The sequence below is a fragment of the Myxocyprinus asiaticus genome, chromosome 3 (assembly GCF_019703515.2).
Source record: "Myxocyprinus asiaticus isolate MX2 ecotype Aquarium Trade chromosome 3, UBuf_Myxa_2, whole genome shotgun sequence".
Classification (NCBI taxonomy): domain Eukaryota; kingdom Metazoa; phylum Chordata; class Actinopteri; order Cypriniformes; family Catostomidae; genus Myxocyprinus; species Myxocyprinus asiaticus.
The window spans coordinates 60,912,897-60,936,840 of NC_059346.1; the positions used below are offsets into that span (position 1 = coordinate 60,912,897).

Sequence of the window (23,944 nt, forward strand, 5' to 3'; positions counted from 1 at the left end):
TCACTTTTACTTTCGAGCACGCTCTGATATACGTAGCTGCAGATGTTAAAAGTATGTCTCATATGTGCACCGAATGTATGTGTAGTGTGTTACATATACTCGAAACACATATGAGGCTAATGATACGGTGTTTCAGCGTTCTCAGAGTGGTTCTGTGCTCAATACATTCCATCTCATGCTCTGATTGTGTATATACAGAACAGACGTGCTCTGAGTTCAGTTTGGTCCATGCGCGTCGCTAACTTGCGCTGACAGTGTTATATTTAAAGCGCTACAGATTTACTGTACTTCAGTTGCACATATGCTTGGCCATTGCAAGTTTCTAAACAGTTCTAAAGTAAACCCATGGCACCTAAATTTTGTGGACCAAGGAGGAGCTGAGAGTGTTTCACCATGTTTGGAAGGAGGAGCACAAAGCTGTTGTCAACTCTGATTAAAGATGTTATTAATTTTTACAGAAATATATTACTGTTGTATATTTCATCATAGTAGTAGTAATAATAATAATAATAATAATAATATAATAATTTTAAAAAAGTGCTTTAAAAGAGGACTCAAGTTTGAACACCCTGCAGATCAACTCTGAAAAAAATTATACCGTTTTTAAAACTGTAATTACAGTATCACTAGTGCAAATGCCTATTCTGATACTAACAAAGGAATTACAAGTAGCAAAAATGCTAATTCTTTAATATCCGTAATTTGGTTTTCACTAGTGGCAATGTTAATTTCAGAAGTCTTTAATGTTATTGTAACTTGTAAGAAATCCTTTAGTAATGTAATTAAGTTCTCTTCACTTTATTGATATCTGAAATCTATTTCCAGATATCTAAAACGCCAAATCTAACATGTTTGTAGAATAAATTTAGTTAATTAAAATTCAGATTTTTAATATTTTAAGTTGAATTATTGTCATGAATGGATATTTATACTTGTATCAACAAAATTATTGATATTAAAAATAATTTTTACTATTAAGAATATAGTAATACATATAATAGCTGATATGAGTATTTGTAATTTCAACTATTAAAAATTAAAGATATCTGTAATTGTGTTTTGAATAGGAGTGAATGACAGATCAGTGTAATATGCTACTAGTGAAAATGCAGTTATAGATATAAAAAAATTGCAGCTTTTTACTAGTTTTTATATCAAGAGTTCAAATTACTTATGTAAAAAATAAGCATTTAAACTAGTTCAAATTGAATTATAGATATAAAGTTCTCATCCAGCACATAAAGGTCAAAAGGGCTTGCAAAACCATGCCGATAGCTTTGTACATGTGCCCATATTCGAACATTCCCTTCAGACACTTTGTGTCAGGTTTGATGTCAATGGTCCTGCAGTGAAAAATGTAATGCTATACATTATTTCTTCATTCATAGTGTTTGATCATTTGATTTGTGAATTCCATAGTACATCCACCAAGTAAACATTCCCAGTGTTCTCTGATTTTATTTTCCATAATATTTCAGTCCTCCACTTTTGGTTAAGAGCTCCTTTTGTATGACTGTTTTGAGTTTTTGTGCATGACATTAGATTATGACTTGTCCCTTTTTTCACCCTCATCCCTTCATTGTGGTGGTACATATCGCTGTACTGTAGGTTGCTGGTTTGAACTCAGTACTAGAGGTCAAACAGCAAGAGTTAAATGGGCTGTTGCAGGAAAAGAGCTCTTTGGAGCAAGAAGTTAGTGTACTGGTAAGTAACCCTGTGTTGGGTTTATGCAGGTAAGCACAAACCTTACAGTTTTATTTCAGTTGTTTGTAACTGCTAACCAAGGAACTTCAGATTTTTTTAAGTATAAATGTTTTTTTATATTATAATTTTTTTTGCATTTTCTTGGTAGGCATTTGCCATACTCCTCATACTAATTCAGATTTTAAATTTTCTAGAAACAAAATCTCGAAACAACATCTAATGACCAAGCCAAATCTGCTCAGACTAATCAAGGTATGTGTATGCCCAGATTGCTCTTATTATTCCATAAATTAAAGGGTTAGTTAATCCAAAAATGAAAATTCTGTCAATGTTCCAAACCTCTGACTTTCTTCCTTCCATGGAACACAAAAGATTTTTTTAAAGAATGTTCATGCTGCGCTCTTTCTAAGTTTCTCCTTTTGTTTTCAGAATTAGTAAAGTCATAGGTATTTGGAATGGCATGAGGGATAAATTGTCATTTTTGGGTTAATTTTCTGTGAGCCTTAAAATCCTTCTTTTTTTTTTTTTTTGATTTTTTTTGCACTTTACATTTAATTTGATTATTCTATCTATATCTCAGAGTTATATGAGGAGCTCAGGAAGAAAGAGGAACATTGCACATCACTGTCTGCTGAATTGCAAGATATCAAGAGCAAACTAGCTGGTCAGTGCTGAGTTCATCTAAATATAAAAAAAATTTTTTTATTTTTTTTATTATAATTTTTTTGTATGTACAATTGACGGTTAATTTTTCCTTCCTGTTTGGTGGTTTTGACCTTCAGGATTGCAGAGAAATTTTAAAGCAAGTGAAGAAAAACGTGACCTGCTGACCAAAGACAAGGCTAATCTTGAGAATGACATCATGGACATGATGAAGTCATCGGGAGACAGTTCTTCTCAGCTTACAAAGATGAAGGATGAAATAAACCAGAAAGACAGGTTTGTTTGAATATTTAATAAACCTGATCAGTTAAACTGGTTAAAAAACAAAACTGCATATAAAGCAAGCTTTTTCTAAAAGCTGATTTTACATGAAAAGTTCATTTACATGATGTGCTTGAGATTTGGTTTGTAGGTCCTAAAGATAACACTTTATATTTTAGTCTCTGTCTGTTCTATCAGGTAGTGCAATATTGTGGCAATTCTTAACTCACAAATCCATCTAATGCAGGAGATTAGCGGAGCTTGAGAACCAACTCGCTGAGCAGAGTGAGAGTACAGCTCAAGCAGAGGAGAGACGCTCTCAGGAACAAGTCCAGGCAGAGAAGGAAGCCAAAGACATTTCTGAGAGACACCAAACAGAGCTTACCAACCTACAGGAAAAGATAAAACTCCTGGTAAGTGTTCTTGCACAATGTGCAAACATCTGAATCCATAACAAACTGAGACAACTTGGTTATATCCAGAGGGTCTTTGGTTCATACAGTAGAGCAAGTAATTATTTATTTATTTTAAATCTGTATGAAAATTCCATATGATGGCAATGTATGGCAGTGTGGGTCTTCTCTACTGCAGTGGGTTTTAATCCTGGTTCTGGAGAACCTCAGTGTTGCACATTTGACACAGGTCTCGGAGTCTCTACTAATGAGCTGATAAGTTCAATCAGGTATGTAAAATAAGTGAGCCATCCAAAATGTGCAATGCTGGGGCACTCTAGGGCCAGGATTGAGAACCACTGCAGTAGAGATGCTTCATACCCTCATTCATTGCCATCGTATTAGATTTACCTGTTTACTGATTACAGTTACTGTATTTTGAGTCCCCCAGTCAAACATGTTGAATTGTGGAATTTGTCACGTGGCCTATTTTTACGTATTTTTTTCGCTGAAATCCACTTTTAATGGTTGGCAAGGTTTCTTGCACCAACAACAATTTTTCACCCACTCTCTGACCCTTCACTGCAAAAAATAAAAATAAAAAATGCTAGTCAAGTCATTTTATTTTTATAGCGCTCTTCAAAAACGCATTGTTTCAAAGCAGCTTTACAGAAAATTAATCTGTAATGTCTGTAATATCTTAAAGTCCTCATTGTGTGGTTTAATTGAATAATTTGATAGTAGATAATGCCTTTATAAATTATTTGTCTTTAGGCCCAAAGGCGACTGTGGCAAGGGTCACAAATATCCATAAGATGTTAATTAATGGAGAAAAATAACCTTGGAAGAAAATAGGCTCTTCGGGGGAGCCAGTTCCCCTCTGGCTAAACAGTATGAAAATAATGCCAATATTAGTTATCTACACTATATGGCCAAAAGTTTGTGGACACCATATGTGCTTGATGAACATTTGATTTCAAAACCTTAGGCATCAATTTCCCCCTTTGCTGTAATAACAGCTTCCGCTCTTTTGGGGAGGCTTTCCACTATACTGTATGTAGTAAAATGGCTGCAGGGATTTGCTCTCATTCAGACACAAGGCTGTCAGTGAGGTCAGGAACTGATGTGATGGGGCCTGACTTACAGTTGCTGTACCAGTTCACCCCAAAAGTGATCAGTGGGGTTCAGGTCTGGTCTTTGTGCAGGCCAGTCAATTTCTTCCACGCCAGACACAGTAAACTATTTCTTTATGGACCTCACTTTGTTCACAGGGGCATTGTCATGCTGGAACAGAAAAGGGCTATCCCCAAACAGTTGCCACAAATTTGGAAGCACACAAAGCCCAAGCCATTACATAAAGAAACATTAAAATTTTTCTTTACTGGATTTAATGGGGTAACCAAATTCGTTAATTAGAAGGGGGTGTCCACAAACTTTTGGCCATATAGCGTATGTGTAAGTCATGGTTTTTATTGGTAAACTGAGTAGATGTTGGTGGCCATTGTTTAAACTAAAGGATTTTGTATAACCTGTACAATTAAGTGTCTTTGAAGTCCATCCTGAGTTAACTTTGGAAGTGCACCTATATGCATTGTCCTTTTGTTATTTGGCTGATGAAGGCTTTAGTTGGCATTATTTTATTGTCTATGTATACCATTTAAAGCGAGTGTGGTCCGTCCTTTGACCAAGATGTTGTAGGCAGAGGTCAGTGAGGTGCATTGCAGTCCGGCTGGAAACTTGTGGCAGTTTACTGCATTTGCAGACCTGACAAATGCAGTATAACCACGGCTGAGGGATAAATACAGCTGATAGGTGGATGCCTGGTTGAAGAGATGAGTCTTTAGTCAGGACTTAATCTGAGAGTGTGTGTCTGAGTTCTGAACAAAGCTAGGAAGTGTATTCCATAGTTTAGGAGCCAAATAGGAAAAGGATCTACCTCCTTTTGTAGATTTTGATATTTGATATTCTAGGGTTTATGAACAGGCCGAAGTTTTGCGGTCGTAGTAAACGTGATGGATTATAGTGCAATAGAATGTCGCTTAAGTACTGTGGAGCTAGGCCATTCAAAAATTCGTTAGTAAATAACAGAATTTAAGTTAATATGAAACTTAACTGGCAGTCAATGTAGCAACGATAAAATGGGGCTGATTGTATTTTTTGGATCTAGAATGCACTCTAGCTGCTTTTTTAACCAACTGAAACTTATTTACTGAACCTGCGGGACATCCTCCTAGTAATGCATTACAATAAACTAGTTGTGAGGCCATAAATGCATAAATTAGTTTTTCTGTATTTTTTACTTGATATGCAGAGTGGCAGGTGCTACACCAGGAACAACACAAGTTTTAGTCGTATTTCCCACATTTTCCTCTTATCCTTAGCAACTGGAATACAATAGTAGTTTGCATTTTATTTATTTAGCAGATGCTTTTATCCAAGCGACTTGCAAATAAGGAATAAAACAGAAGTGATTCATCCTAAGGAGTTAATACAAAGTTGCAAATTGTTTAGAGAGGCAAGTAGAGAGGATGGTGAGAGATGGTGGTGAAAGTATTGATTGAGAATTAAGTTTTCTTTAAGAAGAATAAAGACCGTTCTTTCATTAGCAGGATAACAATAATACTCTAATAATCTAAACTACTTCTCCTTTTTACTTCACTGTGAATTTGCAGGCCAAGCTGCTGAAAAACGAATATGCGTTGTTGATGTGTAAATGTCCATTTTAGCATCTGTAAGTTAATATTTTACCATTGGACAACAACTGTGACAATGACTTGTTAATGTATCTGCCTTTCTCATGACAGGAGAAGAGCAAAGAGGAGAATGAAGCTAAAACCAAAGATATGCATGTTCTGGTAGAGAAAGCTCTTGCAGATGCTGTAGAACATCATTCAAAAGAACTGCAGGGATTGCACACTCAGTTTGAAAAAGCGCAACAAGAACTGCGTGTGTCTCGGGAAGAAAGCCTGGAGCTGAAGAAACGGATGGAGGAGTTGATGCTCTTCCAAGAAAAGGCAAAGGTAATACCAGAACCACTGCATTTATGAAAGAGCACACATTAATTTTATAAAAATAAAAAAATAAACATTTCACACAAGCTAGATGCAGTGCAACATAATGGAACAAAACACAGGGATCTTGATACGACTTTGTAAAAATGCACCATTCATGGTGCATGACACCAATAGTATCCATTGGCAGAACTGAGGCAAGTGAAAATAAAATGAGAATTGCTGACAGAATACAAGAATGGGTCCTGTATGAAATGCCCATATGTCTACCTTATTAAAATTGGCAACCAGTTTGAAAAATAGATTGCTGTGGACACTAGGCCAGTGATAGGCTTATGTTAAATTATGTGGAAATACAAAAAAATAGGCCTTTTGACTTCTTAAGCTTCTTTTTGTGATGTCTTATGTCTTGTAATGCTTTTGTCTGCCATAATGTAATGTCATCATTTGAGGGCTTTTCACAGCCAATATTTATACATGCAATTTATAGTATTTAATTCAATTAATTAATCAGAATAACATGTAATTATTTCCATTAAAATGTTTAATTGATTGACAGCTTTAGTTATTGAAGTACTATACTGTAAATGTAGATTTTGCACTTTTTTGTGGGAATTTATACAGTTTATCCATATATAAAGATTGAGTAGTGTGAAAAGTTAAACATTTTAAAAACTGTATTCAAACCTCTCCCAAATGCACATAATTAACATTAAAATGCACACATATACATGTACTGTTTTGTAATTTCTCTCTACACAATCCACACACATACACAGGTCAATTTAATTCACATTCCTGAGCCGGTTGCATTTGTAATATTAATATAAGATAAGTGAATACATTTTTGAGACCGTAGTACAGTCCATCTCTCCTTGAATCACTGACAAAGCGCCTGTAGCTCTGTCAAAGTAACAGATGTTTTCATAGTTTTGAATGTTGCTGATCTCCATTATCATATTTAAAAAAAAAAAAAAAAAAGAAATTATACAAATTACAATGTCAATTGTATTAATTTGCTCCAGGCCTCAGAAAGTGCGCTACAGTCTACGCAGGCCTCACTGGAGAGGTTGAGCCAGTACAACAGTCAACTAGAGAAAGACAAATCTGAGGCTCAGGGTCTGGTGACGCAGCTCAAGAACACCATGCAAGAAGTACAGGGCAAGGTAAGTGCACTAAAGAAATCATAGTCATTTAAAAAAATGGGGAAAAATTCAAGGACAGGGCAGGTATACGGTTGTGATCCCGTAAGGGTATTCATTATGACAGCGAGTTGCAGCGACAAAGTGATCAGAAGTCAGAGTTCAACTTTATGTAAAAGAGTAAATTTACACATTATAAAATACTTCACAGATATTACTGAGATTTCATAAATGGGAACCTAAATAGTGTAGTGGGATTAAAAATGGGTGCTCTATTTTATCTTATGTGACATTTATTGGTGCCTGCTACAGGTTGCTGAGTAGTTTTGTCTGTATGTTTTATAGCTGGATGTTGTCATGCAGCAGAACTCCCAGTATGAAGATAATATGAGTTCTGACAGTCAGAAGATCAGCAGTCTCTCTAAAGAGATGTGAGTGTCTACAACCCACAACTGCACACATTGCAATCCCTTATGTTGTGTTCCGGTCATTTTGACCCGGACAACTTTTTTCTTATTTCTTTTTCTTTTTTTACTTCAATTGGACTAAAATTCCTTGACTTTGTTCACATATGGTATCTGAAAACACAAAAAAATTTGACTATTTTCTTTCAATTTGTTTTGATTTTATTTCACTTTGTTACACTTGTTGTGTTACCGGTCAAAAATGACTGGCCATTGAAAAATGAATGGATTAGACTACAAAATACAAAAATATTAAGTGTTCAGGAGTATCCCAATTCTTTAGATGAGCACATACAGTTGTGCTCAAAAGTTTGCATACCCTGGCAGAAATTGTGAAATTTTGGCATTGATTTTGAAAATATGACTGATCATGCAAAAAAACTGTCTTTTATTTAAGAATAGTGATCATATGAAGCCATTTATTATCACATAGTTATTTGGCTCCTTTTTAAATCATAATGATAACAGAAATCACCCAAATGGCCCTGATCAAAAGTTTACATACCCTTGAATGTTTGGCCTTGTTACAGACACACAAGGTGACACACACAGGTTTAAATGGCAATTAAAGGTTAATTTCCCACACCTGTGGCTTTTAAAATTACAATTAGTGTCAGTGTATAAATAGTCAATGAGTTTGTTAGCTCTCACGTGGATGCACTGAGCAGGCTAGATACTGAGCCATGGGGAGCAGAAAAGAACTGTCAAAAGACCTGCGTAACAAGGTAAAGGAACTTTATAAAGATGGAAAAGGATATAAAAAGATTTCCAAAGCCTTGAAAATGCCAGTCAGTACTGTTCAATCACTTATTAAGAAGTGGAAAGTTCGGAGATCTCTTGATACCAAGCCAAGGTCAGGTAGACCAAGAAAGATTTCAGCCACAACTGCCAGAAGAATTGTTCGGGATACAAAGAAAAACCCACAGGTAACCTCAGGTGAAATACAGGCTGCTCTGGAAAAAGACGGTGTGGTTGTTTCAAGGAGCACAATACGACGATACTTGAACAAAAATGAGCTGCATGTTTGAGTTGCCAGAAAGAAGCCTTTACTGCATCAATGCCACAAAAAAGCCCGGTTACAATATGCCCGACAACACATTGACGCCTCACAGCTTCTTGCACACTGTAATTTGGAGTGACGAGACCAAAATAGAGCTTTATGGTCACAACCATAAGCGCTATGTTTGGAGGGGGGTCAACAAGCCTATAGTGAAAAGAATACCATCCCCACTGTGAAGCATGGTGGTGGCTCACTGATGTTTTGGGGGTGTGTGAGCTCTAAAGGCACAGGGAATCTTGTAAAAATTGATGGCAAGATGAATGCAACATGTTATCAGACAATACTGACAATTTGCATTCTTCTGCATGAAAGCTGCGCATGGGGTGCTCTTGGACTTTCCAGCACCTCGGACGTGCACATCACACACACACACACAAACACACTCCTCATTATGTTGTGTTTGGGCTTGTTTTAATTGGGATAGTCTGCTGTAAGTTACGATATGTCATTTTCTATGTTATGAGAAGTTCAAAAGACATTCCTGTTTATTATATTTCTGTGTGTCTGTGGGAATTTCATACACTAAAACTCACTGCAGTTTGGCCTCTGAGTAAAACAAATTTGCTCATTGTATTCTACAAATTGAGACCTTTCCAACGATATATAACACATGGCTATCATCTTTTTTATGGTTTTACCAACTCTGAATATAATTGTTGTGATAACAAATTTGCAAATGATGAGAACGAAGTTCTTATTTGTCAGCAAATTAAAAAGCATTATTTAAGAATTGGTAGGATCAGCTATGTGCATTGTAAAGTCCAGATTCTAAGCTTTAAAATGACACCTGTTCAGATCAAGCAAGTGGTTATTAATTTATTATGTAATTATTATATATTTATGTTTTCCGCAGGGAGTGCCCCCACTAGCCCAGTATGAGCTCAGTTTAATATATCAATAAAAATATACTTAATTACTAGGTAAGGACATAATTACTAAAAAATAATTGATAAAATGATCTAATGCAATATCTTGTGATAATATATGTGATATGAGAGATTTATAAACAATCTTAGTGGGCCAGTCATTTTTAACCGGGAAGACAAAATGTGTTCGCACAAAACAAACACCGCACAAGGGTTATTGTGTTTTAATTGCAAATACTTTTTATCCAAAATGTAATTATGGACCTATTTTCAGCTGAAGTCTACTTCCAGCACAGATGCATCTAATTGTCCCTCTTGTTTCATTTTTGTCTTTTTAGTATGTTTTTGAAAATAATTAAAATGATGACCAACTTTCAGATTTCATGATGCATCTTTGCACCTGTTAATAAAGGGAAATCTAATCATTGTCAGAGCATATATTTACACCTAAATAATTATATTAACAATTAATAACAACTAAACAGTTTACATTAAGTACTAAATAAAGTCCAGTGTGATAACCGTAGTCATGGGAAACCATAAAATATTTTACTTTGCAATTTTTAAATTGTAATTTCCAACCCTGGAAATGTCATCGAAATTTCTGTTGTACATTTTTTTTTTTTTTTTTTTTTTGTAGTTATGCTCAGGTCTAAAATAATTTGGTTAGAAATTGATTTAAGGGTAATCTCAATGATTTTTTTTTTTTTTCTTATTTAAAATATTTCCAGTAATCACAAACAACTGGAAAAGTCACAGAAATAATTTTTGTTGGAACCTGGCACTATATTGGTGTGTCACTATTGGGAACCGAGAACCAGTTAATAAAAAAAAAATAGATTGCCATGACAGTGTTTTCTGCTGCACTATTCAACGTCAGAGCTGCCCCACTTCTGAATCTATAACTATAGCTGCGTTGTCAGAGTGCTGTCAGCTCTGTTGAAATCATTTGGCAACACTGCCAAGGGCAGTCGATTTGTTTCAGATTTAGTGAATAGGCATTAAATGCAATAAAAATTGAATTTATTTCCAAATATTTCTTTCTCAAAAATAAGAATCATTTATGGAACCATTGAGGAATCGTTAAGAGGAATCAGAATCAGAGTGTTAAATCCTTATGTTTCATATACATAGTCACTATAGCATTCTTTTTTCTATATAGCCAACTTCATTATGTAAATTATCTTCTAAGGCTGTCTGAGATTATAACTAGAATCCTTAAAGCAAAACGTCTGTTGACTGTAAATCCGTACGGATGTGTTTGACACATTTGCACTACAGCTGCTTTGCAGTGCTCTTTAGTATAGTCAACTCCATACTTTCAGCTTTAGGCTCATTAGATTTTATCTCTGATGTGAATGGTTTTCTCGAGGAATCATTATTTTTTATTCATAAAGGTTTTTAGGGTGATGTAGAATCCTTTGCATATTTGTACATCTTTATACTTTTTTGTGTGGCCTTGTTAAACATGTAGAATCCTTGTACTTGTATTGTGTGGATAAACACTGTTTGTGTGTTTCAGTGAGGAGTTGAAACAAGCAGTGGCTGATACAACTCAGGCAATGGACTCACTGAAACAACAGAATGAAAAGCTAACCACAGAACTCGCCAGCAGCCACGAAGACAGTGACATTCTGCTAAATGTATGTTAAACAGTAGATTTATTTAGTTTGCGTCTGGAAGCCTGGAGGAAAAAACACTCAACACTTGTCAATTGAATGAAATTGATCAATGTTTTTTATAAAGTGCTGAATGCTCCGCAGCTTGATACTATGCAATTTACTACAGCCATTATAATATGAAAGTGTTATTAATGTTTAAACAGGATGTGAATGTGAGAATGAAATCTTTTTTGACCAATAATTGCACTAATGTTACTAAAACCTTCACAAAGAGAAAAAAATACTTAATGGTTTCGTAAATTCTGTAGTTTGTTGCATATATATATATATTTGCCTTAAATGATTTGAATACTGTGTTGTGTGTTCACTCTTAATGCAGCTCAAAAAGGAGTGTGACAACCTTCATGATCAATTGAAGGAGATGAAAAAGAGGTAAGAAATGACAGAGAATTGAAAGTATTTGTGGTTGATTTACAGATGAGCCAGAACATTATGACCACTCACAGGTGAAGCGAATAACATTAATCATCATCTAACAAGGCCACATGTCAAGGACTGGGTAGATTAGATGGTAAGTGAACAATCAGTTTTTGTAGTTAACAAGTTGAATGTAGGAGAAATGGGCAGGAGTAAAGACCTGAGCGACTTTGACAAGGGTCAGATTGTTATAGCCAGATGACTGGATCACAGTATTTCTGAAATGGCAAGACTTGTGGGTTGCTCCCGGTCAGCAGTGGTGAGTACCTACCGACAGTGGTCCGAGAAGGAACAAACCACAACCGGCGATAGTGTGTTGGGCGCCCAAGGCTCATTGATGCACGAGGGCAATGAAGGCTATCCCGTGTGGTCCGAACCGACAGAAGGTCTACTGTGGCACAAGTCACAGAAAATTTTAATGATGGTTACAGGAGGAATGTGTCACAACACACAGTGCATTGTAGCCAGCTGCATATGGGGCTGCGTAGCCGAAGACCGGTCAGAGTGCCCATTATGAGCCCTGTCCACCGTTGAAAGTGCCTACAATGGGCATGCGAGTGTCGGAACTGGACCTTGGTGCAGTGGAAGAAGGTCGTCTGTCTGATGCGTCCCGTTTTCACATGTACAATTGCGTCATTTTCCTGGGGAAGTGATGGCACCAGGATGCACTGCAGGAAGATGACAAGTCACTGGAGGGAGTGTGATGCTCTGGGCAATGTTCTGCTGGGAAGCCCTGAGTCCGGCCATTCACGTGGACATCAATTTGACGTGCCACCTACCTAAACATCGTTGCAGACCAGGTACACCCCTTCATGGCAATGGTATTCCCTGATGGTAGTGGCCTCTTTCAGCAGGATAATGTGCCCTGCCGTACTGCACACATTGTTCGAGAATGGTTTGAGGAACATGATGAAGAGATCAAGGTGTTGCCCTGGCCTCCAAATTTCCCAGATCTCAATCCGATTGAGCATCTGTGGGATGTGCTGGAACAAGAAGTCCGATCCACGGTGGCTCCACCTCGCAACCTCTGGACTTGAAGGATCTGCTGCTAATGTCTTGGTGCCAGATACCACTTGGTGCCAGATCTGCGAGCAAATTAGGCAGGTGGTCATAATGTTTTGGCTCATCAGTGTATATATGATTTTCTCTCCTCTTTGGACCTCAAAAGGAAATATTTTGCAGAATGCCCAAATTGCTGTACTTTAATACAGTGAAAGCATATAGTGATCAGGGTCTGTGGAGCTCCAAAAAGGACTAAAAACCCATTAAAGTAGACCTTACGACTAATGCTCTATATTCAAAGTCTTCTGAAGCCTTACGAGCTTTGTATGAAAAATTGACTGAAATTTTGCCTTGCACTTGTTATTCACTCCATAACTCTCAAATCTCATTTGGGCTACTTTTACATCCTTTTTGGAGCCTGACAGTCCCGGGTCACTATAAGTGTGCAATATGGACATTCCGCTAAACTTCATTTGTGTCCCATGAAAGAAAAAAAATCATATAGGTGTGGAATGACATGAGGTTAAATGATAAGGATTCAGTGCAGAATATCCACATCATACAATGTCTTTTGTGCACAGGGAGAGCACTTTAACAAGTGAATCAGAGAAGGAGAAAGCAGCACTTCAGCAGTTTCTCCAAACACAAAGTGCCTTGATCTCACAAAAGGACAAAGAATTAGACTCTCTGAGAAATGAGGTATGATCCTGCATGAATCAAAAAATCCTGCTAGTCTTTTTTAATGAAATGGACAGTGGAAGTTTTTCATAAATTGCAGTATATTCCTCCCCTTGGTTGTGATTTATATTCCACAGCCATTAAAATATGAAAGTTATGAGTGTTTAAATGAGTTCTAAAGGACAGTCTCTTTGGAACAATCGTTGCACCAGACTAGTATAACAAAGTATCATAAGGTTTAAAAAAAAAAAAAAAAAAAAAAGCTAAATGTCAACATGACATCAAAATTGACCCTATTTACTCAACTTATTTGGAAACACATCCCTGGTCTTTTTGGGCATGATTAAAAAATGTTTGCCTTTTGTAATCTTTTATTAAATTTTATTAACTTGCTCTGCCTCTGAAACGATTTTCTTTTCGACTGATGTCACCTATGAAGTACAGGCTATTGGTTAATGTTACCGTTTTGTCAAATAAATATTTAGGTATTGTTTTAGGCTACTGTAGTAGTAATGCAGCCTTTTACCACTGTAATTTAATGTTTAAAGTTAATGTAATAAATGTTATGGCAAGAATTAGGGGTGGGCGATAAATCTGTTAAAAGTATATACCAGTAGAAATGTTCATGTATCAGTGCTATCGCAGTTATGCAAAATGCCGTCACATGGTAGTGAATGTGTGTTCCCATAAGAGGTTGTGCTACAAAAAAATCATTGTATTATGTCATATAATCATATATTATGTTATTATAGTATTATACAGTATGTGTGTATGTGTGTGTGTGAGAGAGAGAAAACAAAGATGATTCAAATGTATACTGATGCGCTAGTTCTATTTCATGCCTCTTAAATGGGCCTTCTTTCTTGTACTTTTTTAATCTGTCAGAGTGACGGGAGAGTATTTTGGAATTATCTGTCAATGTTTTAAAAATTCTGTAAATAACAAAAAAATTTCCCTTTAATGCAACCTCTAGTTCAGTCACTTTATTTTTCCGAGGAGCTTAAAAAGCTGCATCCTCTTCGGTGTGGAACTGACTTTCCTGTAATCACCACTTCCCTTAGTTACTGTTGCTGACGCCGTTAAGCTTTCCTACTGAGATCTGTTCTACCGAAAACACGGAGAGGAAAGTGATCACAGAGTAAATTACCATAGGAATTATTAAACAATACCTTTGTCAACTGTGCATTTACAGTATATCTACTGTATAGACGCCAAAAATGTTCCCAGTATCCAATGGAAGGCTAAATCCAAAACAAATACATGATGGAGGGATTTGCTTCGGAAGCAAAGCAAATGCTTATATGTAAAACATAGAAATGTTTTTTTTTTTTATTCATGCCTCATTTTTAGCTGGGATTGAAATATGAGGCAGAGTAGATATAATAGATAACTAATTATTAAAATAATATTTTATTTATTGATAGTTGTTTCATTGCAATGCACATGGCAGGTCTACCATTACTTTGGATCCCATTCTAAATCAGAAAGGAACTTATTCATTACATTCTCAGTTGTTGAATTACTTCCCATAAAAATGTGTGTATTATACACTGCCTGGCCCAAAAAAAAAAAAAAAAAGTCGCCGTTTGGATTTAAATAAGCAGATACTTATGATTGGATCATTATTGCAGTGATTAATATGTTTCAGCTGGCAACAATTCTTTTAACCCTAACTGATGCAGTGTGTAGCTTCTCATTTCTTAAACAACCATGTTGAAAGATGTATCCCGTGGTCATAGAAAAGATGTTACTGTGTTTCTGAAGTGGCAATTTATTGGTCTGCATCAAGCAAAGAAAACAACTAAGGAGATTGCTGAAATCACTGGAATTAGGTTAAGAACTGTCCAACACATTATTAAAACCTGGAAGGATAGTGGTGAACCATCAGCTTTGCAGAAGAAATGTGGTTGGAAAAACATCTTGAATTATCGTGATCGGAGATCACTGAAAGTCTTTGAGAAGTCACATTGTAAAAAATCGACAGTAGAACTCATGGCTATGTTTAATAGAGAAAGTAAGAGCATTTCCACATGCACAATGCGACAAGAACTTACAGGTTTGGGACTAAACAGCTGTGTGGCCACAAGAAAACCACTTGTTAGTGAGGCTAATCGGAAAAAAACGACTTCAATTTGCTAGGGAGCATAAATATTGGACTGTGGAGCAATGGAAAAAGGTCATGTGGTCTGATGAGTCCAGATTTACCCTATTCCAAAGCGATGGGTGTGTCAGGGTAAGAAGGGAAGCATGTGAAGCGATGCATCCTTCATGCATAGTGCCCACTGTACAAGCCTCTGGAGGCAGTGTTATGATCTGGGGTTGTTTCAATTGGTCAGGTCTAGGCTCCGCAACGTTATGCGGCAAAAAAATGAAGTCAGCTGACAACCTGAATGTACTGAATGACCAGGTTAACCCATCAATTAATTTTTTCTTCCCTGACGGCACGGGCAAATTCCAGGATGACCATGCCAAGATTCATCAGGCTCAAATTGTGAAAGAGTGGTTCAGGGAGCATGAGGAATCATTTTCATACATGAATTGGCCACCGCAGAGTCCTGATCTTAACCCCATTGAAAGTCTTTGGGATGTGCTGGAGAAGACTTTACGGAATGGTTCGACTCTCCCGTCATCAATACAAGATCCTGGCCAAAAATTAATACAACTCTGAATGGAAATAAATGTTGTGATGTTGCATAAGTTTGTCAAAACAATGCCACAACGAATGTGTGACGTAATCAAAGCTAAATGTGGTCCAACAAAATATTAGAGTATGCAACTTTTTTTTGGCCAGGCAATGTATATCGTTATTGACCAAAAATGTCAATACATTTTTTGCTTGTATCGCCCACCCCTAGCAATAACAGTAAATAAGAGTAGATTGGAATAAAATTTTTACCATTGGGTTAAGTGGAGCTGCGCTGGAGGGAGCAATAAGCCTCCAAGCCTGCAGAGTTTCAGGAGGGGAATAGTACTCTACAACCCACTGCAAATGTGCTTTCAGGTCTGGTGTCATTCAGGTATAGAACTGACACTTCAATTCCCCATGGATAAAATTATGTCCTACATTTTGTTTTTCTTGTTTAATATTCCTTTTCACTCTGAAATACATCATATTACAGAATAAAATGGGTTGCAAATGCGTGTTTCTATAGTTTGTTGCCTAAATATTTGTATGCCTTAAATAATTGGCATACAGTGCATCCGGAAAGTATTCACAGCGCTTCACTTTTTCCACATTTTGTTATTCAAACAAAAGCAGCCTTATTCTAAAATGGATTAAATTCATTATTTTCCTCAAAATTCTACAAACAATACCCCAAAATGACAACGTGAAAGAACTTTGTTTGAAATCTTTGCAAATTTATTAAAAAAAAAAAAAAAAAAAAAAAATCACATGTACACAAGTATTCACAGCCTTTGCTCAATACATTGGCACCAATTACAGCCTCAAGTCTTTTTGAGTATGATGCTACAAGCTTGGCACACCTATTTTTGGGCAGATTCTCCCATTCTTCTTTGCAGGACCGCTCAAGCTCCATCAGGTTGGATGGGGAGCATCGGTGCACAGCCATTTTCAGATCTCTCCAGAGATGTTCAATCAGGTTCAAGTCTGGGCTCTGGCTGGGCCACTCAAGGACAGAGTTGTCCTGTAGCCACTCCTTTGTTATCTTGGCTGTGTGCTTAGGGTCGTTGTCCTTTTGGAAGATAAACCTTCACCCCAGTCTGAGGTCCAGAGCGCTCTGGAGCAGGTTTTCATCAAGGATGTCTCTGTACATTGCTGCATTCATCTTTCCCTCGATCCTGACTAGTCTCCCAGTTCCTGCCGCTGAAAAACATCCCCACAGCATGATGCTGCCACCACCATGCTTCACTGTAGGGATGGTATTGGCCAGGTGATGAGCGGTGCCTAGTTTCTTCCAGACATGATGCTTGCCATTCAGGCCAAAGAGTTCAATCTTTGTTTTATCAGCCCAGAGAATTTTGTTTCTCATGGTCTTGAGAGTCCTCCAGGCGGGCTGTCATGTGCCTTTTACTGAGGAGTGGCTTCCGTCTGGCCACTCTACCATACAGGCCTGATTGGTGGAGTGCTGCAGAGATGGTTGTTCTTCTGGAAGGTTCTCCTCTCTCCACAGAGAAATGCTGGAGCTCTGTCAGAGTGACCATCGGGTTCTTGGTCACCTCCCTGACTAAGGCCCTTCTCCCCCGATCGCTCAGTTTGGCTGGGCGGCCAGCTCTAGGAAGAGTCCTGGTGGTTCCAAACATCTTCCATTTACGGATGATGGAGGCCACTGTGCTCACTGGGACCTTCAATGCTGCAGATATTTTTCTGTACCCTTCCCCAGATCTGTGCCTCAATACAATCCTGTCTCGGAGGTCTACAGACAATTCCTTGGACTTCATGGCTTGGTTTGTGCTCTGACATGCACTGTTAACTGTGGGACCTTATATAGACAGGTGTGTGCCTTTCCAAATCATGTCCAATCAACTGAATTTACCACAGGTGGACTCCAATCAAGTTGTAGAAACATCTCAAGGATGATCAGTGGAAACAGGATGCACCTGAGCTCAATTTTGAGCGTCATGACAAAGGCTGTGAATACTTATGTACATGTGATTTTTTTTTTTTTTTTTTTTTTTTTTTTTTTTATAAATTTGCAAAGATTTCAAACAAACTTCTTTCACATTGTCATTATGGGGTATTGTTTGTAGAATTTTGAGGAAAATAATTAATTTAATCCATTTTGGAATAAGGCTGTAACATAACAAAATGTGGAAAAAGTGAAGCGCTGTGAATACTTTCCGGATGCACTGTACAATGTTGTGCTCATTTACGTTCGTTCTTCAAAGTAAATGTCCTAAATTCTCTTCACTCTTATTGCAGCTCGAAAAGGAGTGTGAAAAATTGAAGGAGATGAAAATGAGGTAAGAAACTACAGAGAATGGTTATGGAATTGTTATGGTGCCATGTATGCTGACCTTGCAACTTAATGCATTGAAGGAATACTAAAAATACACACAAAATTAAATTGTTCTTCCATGGAACACAAACTTGTCTAAGCTACCCTTTTCCAGGCAACAAAAGTAGACGGTGAACCATGGCTTTCTAGCTCCAGAAAGGACAAAAAACATCATAAAATGCTACCCGTGCACTTGTTCTGAATGTCATACAACAGATGTGTGAGGAACAGATAATGTAGTCACAATTCGCTTAAATCAAAACGTTTAACCTCCTGAGACCCGAGCGTGGCTGCTCTGTGCATTTTCCATTCCCCTTGATTTGTAACTACTAGGGTTACAATAGTATGAGATTTTCACAGTACGATAACCGTCTCAGAAAATATCACGGTATACGGTATTACACAATTATTATTATCAGTTACAATGACCCTTAAAGGAGTGAAAACAATTTTTTTTTTTTTTTTTTTTTTTTTGGTTGAACAAACGCTTTTGTATTATTGAAACTTGAAACCATTTTTTTTTAATTGATGTGTATAAATAAAAATAAATAAATAAGAAAGCTAACAGAATTATAATAAACTGAATTATAAACACGATTAAAAAAAATTGCATGTAACTATAATATGTTATATAACTAAAGCATGTTGATTTACATGTTAGCATAGCATGTTAAATTAACTACTAAATGAAAAATAACATTAGCTGTGTGAGCTTTTAAAGTAATGTCCTATTATTATTAATAATTAACATATACTGTAGGTGTGCAACAGCACAGCCAGACTGCTCCTGTCTGTACCTTTAACTCAGTGGTTCTCAGCTGGTTTTGCTTCAGCACCCAGATTTTACATTGGAAATCAAGTGGCGATCCACCATAGTAAAAACGTAACCTGTATTTAATGTATCCTGGTTCGCATTTCCTTTTATGTTGCATAGTTTTGTTCATGGTTTTCAAGTACAAGGACATGCATCAAGTAACTTTATTTTTGTTGTTGATGTCAACAATAAAACTACAGGAAGTTTTGTTCTCCCCTCTTTTAAAAATTGAGGAGCATATTTACTTATATGAGCCCATTATTATCCCGTTTGTTTCCTAATTTCAAACAGAACATGCATATTACACAGGAGGAAAGGCTCCTAATTACCATGGTTAGGTCAGTGTAGCTAGTCTTAAATAACAGTAATAATAATAACAAATTACAGTATTTATGAAAAAATAAATACTAGTTGAGATCTTGAAACTTTAACTACAACTGCCACTGTTGAAATAAAATGAGGTCTAATAGATTCTACCTTTAGATTATTTCTTAAGAAAATAACATTTTGTCAAATTTAAAAGTTACTTTTACTCATATAAAATCGTGAAATAACTTTGTAAAGGTGATGATGTATAATGAAAAATATAACACTTTAAACTAGAAAAGTCTCACTAGAATTGAAATTGGTCACATCGGTTTAGAGGTCTGCGCTCCGCAATATCGAGGGAAGTCCGGTTGTTGCACACGTGCGTCAGAGAGAAGAGCAGATCATGATAGCAAGCTGGTTCCGTTACACTCCTGCGAAAGTGCAGATGAGAAGCCTTTAGCTGATTGCGAGATTATCATTAAATCTGCCTCGGCAGTCCTAAATAGGCTATCACTTGGGTGGCCACCGACATATCTTCAATGGGAGAACCATGGCATTGTTCTTTCCCTGCTGTCCGCGACCCAGTCCGAACAGACCTGCGACCCACCAGTTGAGAAACACTGCTTTAACTCACACACACACTCACTTATGTCAGAATCTCTTCTCTCTGACATTTTCTCCGCTGCATGTGTGTGTGTGGCGCAAGTTGACGAGTCTGACAGGCAGACGAGGAGGAAAGCAGATGCGCACGCGCAGGTGTGATTCTCCGTCCGGTTGCATTTTTTTTCTCAATACCGTAGATAAGCAAATGTACATGGTATGATAACCGTAAATTTTCATACCGTGGTATACCGTGAAACCGGTATATATATTTAGACCATATAGTTTTCTTAAAAATGTATGTCCACATATGTGGACAGTGGGACTCATTTGTGAAATTCTTTGCGATTATTTTTTTTTTTAAATCAAATTGTTTCCAGGAATGTTGGTTATTCATGTTTTTGAGATGTTACAGACATTACATCTAAAATTTGCATAATTCTGATTCAAAGTAAAGGCATGCATCATCGAATCACTGACAACAATGTTAACATTTTTGCTTGAAAAATTCTGAATCTATGTACTGATTATCATTGTCCCATGTCTGCCAAATATGTTGAGTGGTCCAAACATCATCTGCAGCCTGAAACTGAACTTTTGATCGGATTTTAGCTGCATAGAAAGCTATTGGATGCTCCCTATTTAGTGAATGACTTGTCTGCACTGGTCTCAAAACATTTCGAAATGCACCTTATTTTCTCCTTATGCAGCCTCTGAGAATCAATGGATGCATCCAAAAGTTGGAAAATGTTGCTTTCAATGTAAAAATGCACAGTAAATATAGGATAGTTTAAGGAAAATTAGCCTATAGTCCACGTATGTGCTCATAGTGTTTAGCAGTGTGCCGTTTCGTGTTAAATCGATGACATTTTTAAAATGGCATATCGGATGAAACAAGAGACTCTGGTCTTTGACTCAAACAGGTTTCAATGTAAAAACTTTAGGTTTCTTACCAGATGTAGTTTTGTTGCTGTTTCTCCCAAAGACAAACTCCGCTGAGATCGGCACAATGTTGTTTTGTCACATGGCTCGGTGCATCGATAGTTTAACCCTTTAATGACAGCACAGAGTCTTCTGAACTGAGGTCAGTCGGCTTAAATGAAATTAAATTATGCATAGCCTATAGCGAACCCAAAACGTAATGTCCACACATGTGGATGCGGGGTCTCAAGAGGTAAAACACATTGCACTCAGTCACAAGACATGTGCAAGTGTACTTTTATGGTGCATTTGTCTTTTCTGGTCGCTGTATGCTTTTATTTTATGGAAAAGTGCAGTGTGCCCATTCTGCTTAACTTGTTTTTGTGTTCCATTGAGGAAAGACACTCACATCGGTTTGAAACGAGATGAAAGTGACCGTAAAGGACATTTTTAGTTGAACAATTCCTTTAATGCATAATGTCCACATCATACAATTTATCTTGTGCACAGGGAGAGCACTTTAACAAGTGAATCAGTAAAGGAGAAAGCAGCACTTCAGCAATCTCTGCAAACACAGAGTGCCTTGATCTCACAAAAGGACAAAGAATTAGTCTCTCTGAGATATGAGGTAACATTCTGAATGAAGTTATGAGTGCCTAAAGTTCTAAATAAGAAGCACTGTATTACAATAATTGCACTACTCTTATTAAAAGTATCACAAGGAAAAAAATATATATAAAAAAGGAAAATCTATAAGGCGAGGCATTTTACCAGAATAAATGTTAAATGTATACTGTTTCCCATGTAAAGTTGGAAAACTCTGTAACTTTCCCAGGATATGTGCAGGGGAAAAATCCACCCAGAGGAATTACATCATCAATGTATAACCAGAAGTTCATCTGTAGTCCCACTGCTAGAATAATGGTTTCCTGATAGCACACGTACATCTCCGAGATGTTTAATCTGGAAAGCATAACATTCGAATTAACATCTGATAAACATCTAAAAAAGATCAGATTTACATATGTAAATCATAAACATCTCAAATACATCTGCCGAATGTCTTTTTGACATCTGAGAGGAAATGTTTTACAGACGTATTGCAGATGAGCTAACAACACTGTAAAAAAAATACATCTTCCAGATGAAAACACACACATCAAGACGTCTAGTTGATGTGCGTGTGCTATCAGGGATTTGGATAACTTTACCTGTCAAGATCGACACATTTTTGGAAGGAAGAATTAATGCGTTTTAACAAATCCAAAACTGCACATTTCAGCTTTAAACCCTCTGGTACACGTACCCCATAGACTTCCATTGTAAATGCATTACTGTAAACATGATTCTTGTTTTTTTTACAAACAAAATGTTATTCACATTTCTCCACAGCTATGCATATAATGTAATTATGAATTATAGAAGGTCATGCCTTAATGTCTTAATGCCCCCAGTGAACAGATTTATAGAAATCATTCCTTGCATTGCTGTCTGCTTCAGGTTGCTCATTTCCTATGGTGCATGTATTATTAAAATATATCCGAATGATTTTGTTTTTATGTTTTGAAGCTGGATGCTGTAACGCAGCAGAAATCGCAGTATCAACAGGATCTGAGTTCTGACAGTCAGAAGATCAGCAGTCTCTCTAAAGAGATGTGAGTGTGTTCAACCCTCTGGACATATACTGTACTGCAATACTTTTTATATATGTGTTCTTAATTGTAATTGTGTCATTAGAGGAAGTTCCATTAGATATTAAGTGTTTTACATTTATGACAAATTTTAAGAGAGCCACAATGAAAGATAAATACAAGATTAAAAAGGTTTCTAAAAAAATTTTGAAATATGATAAAATCACCATTTGACATGGAGAAAAAGGCTATTTTGTACTTCTAAAACATTTTTACACAACAGAACTCACTTTTTACATACGATAAAACATTACAGATTCATATTATGCATTCTAACATGCTTTGTCAGATTTCATAAATTGGTAGGTATTTCCTAATATTACACACAGAAAACATTATTATAAATTTTATTCAACACAATAAATTTACACATTTATAAATAAACTATCGTTTTTTTATTTTATTTTTTTATCTCACGTTGGCATGCTTATGACCGATATGCTGATGGTTTTAATTTGGTCAATAATTGGCCAATTAATAATCACTTAATTTTCTATTTAGAGCTGCAGCTCTGTTACATAACAAAAATGCTTGTATACCTCCATTGACAGATCTATGTTACTTGCGTTGTCATAAAAACATATGTTAGTTTCTCGATTGGTTTCAGGGTGTCGCAAGAATTTTGGCTTGTATGTGAAAAAGAACACTTTAAATGTCTGCAGCACAGTTCCCTCAAACATGCTTTGTAAACGCAAAGCACTCCGTATTCACTTTAGTCACTCTTTAGCGTAATTTCAAAAATATTTGAATATATTTATATTTGGATGCTGTCGACTAGTGGCTAAACTGACAGAGAATTTGACTAGTCATTGCAACCCATAGTTGCATACATTTAATATAATTAGGGCTGCCCCCTAATAGTCGACCAAACGTTAGTCGATGAGAAGAGTCTTGGTCACCAAGTTTTGATTGGTCGGTTGGTCGCAGAAAAAAAAAAATCCACAGGAAACCGATGAACCCCTATTACCGCTGGATGTTAAGAGTCAGGGTTAAGCCTACACAATAAAGCAAGACACCTTGATTTCAAACTTCAAACTTTATTTATTTTAACTAAAAATTCAAATAAAACTGGAAAAAAATTAAGTGCAATTAAAATGTGTGTTGTTCAACTTTTTGAAAGACGGCTTTACAGCAGTTGTGAAGGACAACATCTCTTTGGAAACTAACCTACTTCATCCGTGCATTCTGTACCGGTCGGGTATTTCGTTATCCGGGAAAATACATCTTGTGTGTGAATACATTCGTTTTGTTCCCTCCTTCACGAGATATATATATATATATATATATATATATATATATATATATATAT

The 23,944-nt window shown here is 36.6% G+C and overlaps 1 protein-coding gene across 5 annotated transcripts in view; it reads left to right on the plus strand.

The window, feature by feature from the left end:
- clip1a (CAP-GLY domain containing linker protein 1a) overlaps positions 1-23,944 on the plus strand; it is an 83,510-nt gene that overhangs the window by 44,171 nt on the left and 15,395 nt on the right. For 3 of the 5 annotated variants that reach the window (XR_007894709.1, XM_051672239.1, XM_051672248.1), the window contains 14 exons: positions 1,609-1,704; positions 1,899-1,956; positions 2,285-2,368; positions 2,487-2,643; positions 2,876-3,041; positions 5,825-6,040; positions 7,057-7,197; positions 7,519-7,604; positions 11,086-11,206; positions 11,565-11,617; positions 13,246-13,363; positions 18,225-18,265; positions 21,455-21,572; positions 22,514-22,599. Coding sequence is in view for 4 of the 5 variants with exons in the window: in XM_051672239.1 (XP_051528199.1) it covers positions 1,609-1,704; positions 1,899-1,956; positions 2,285-2,368; positions 2,487-2,643; positions 2,876-3,041; positions 5,825-6,040; positions 7,057-7,197; positions 7,519-7,604; positions 11,086-11,206; positions 11,565-11,617; positions 13,246-13,363; positions 18,225-18,265; positions 21,455-21,572; positions 22,514-22,599 (1,541 nt within the window). In the remaining variant the exon portion in view is untranslated. The remainder of the gene's footprint in view (positions 1-1,608; positions 1,705-1,898; positions 1,957-2,284; positions 2,369-2,486; positions 2,644-2,875; positions 3,042-5,824; positions 6,041-7,056; positions 7,198-7,518; positions 7,605-11,085; positions 11,207-11,564; positions 11,618-13,245; positions 13,364-18,224; positions 18,266-21,454; positions 21,573-22,513; positions 22,600-23,944) is intronic. The other 2 variants (XM_051672257.1, XM_051672267.1) reach the window with 2 other exon arrangements.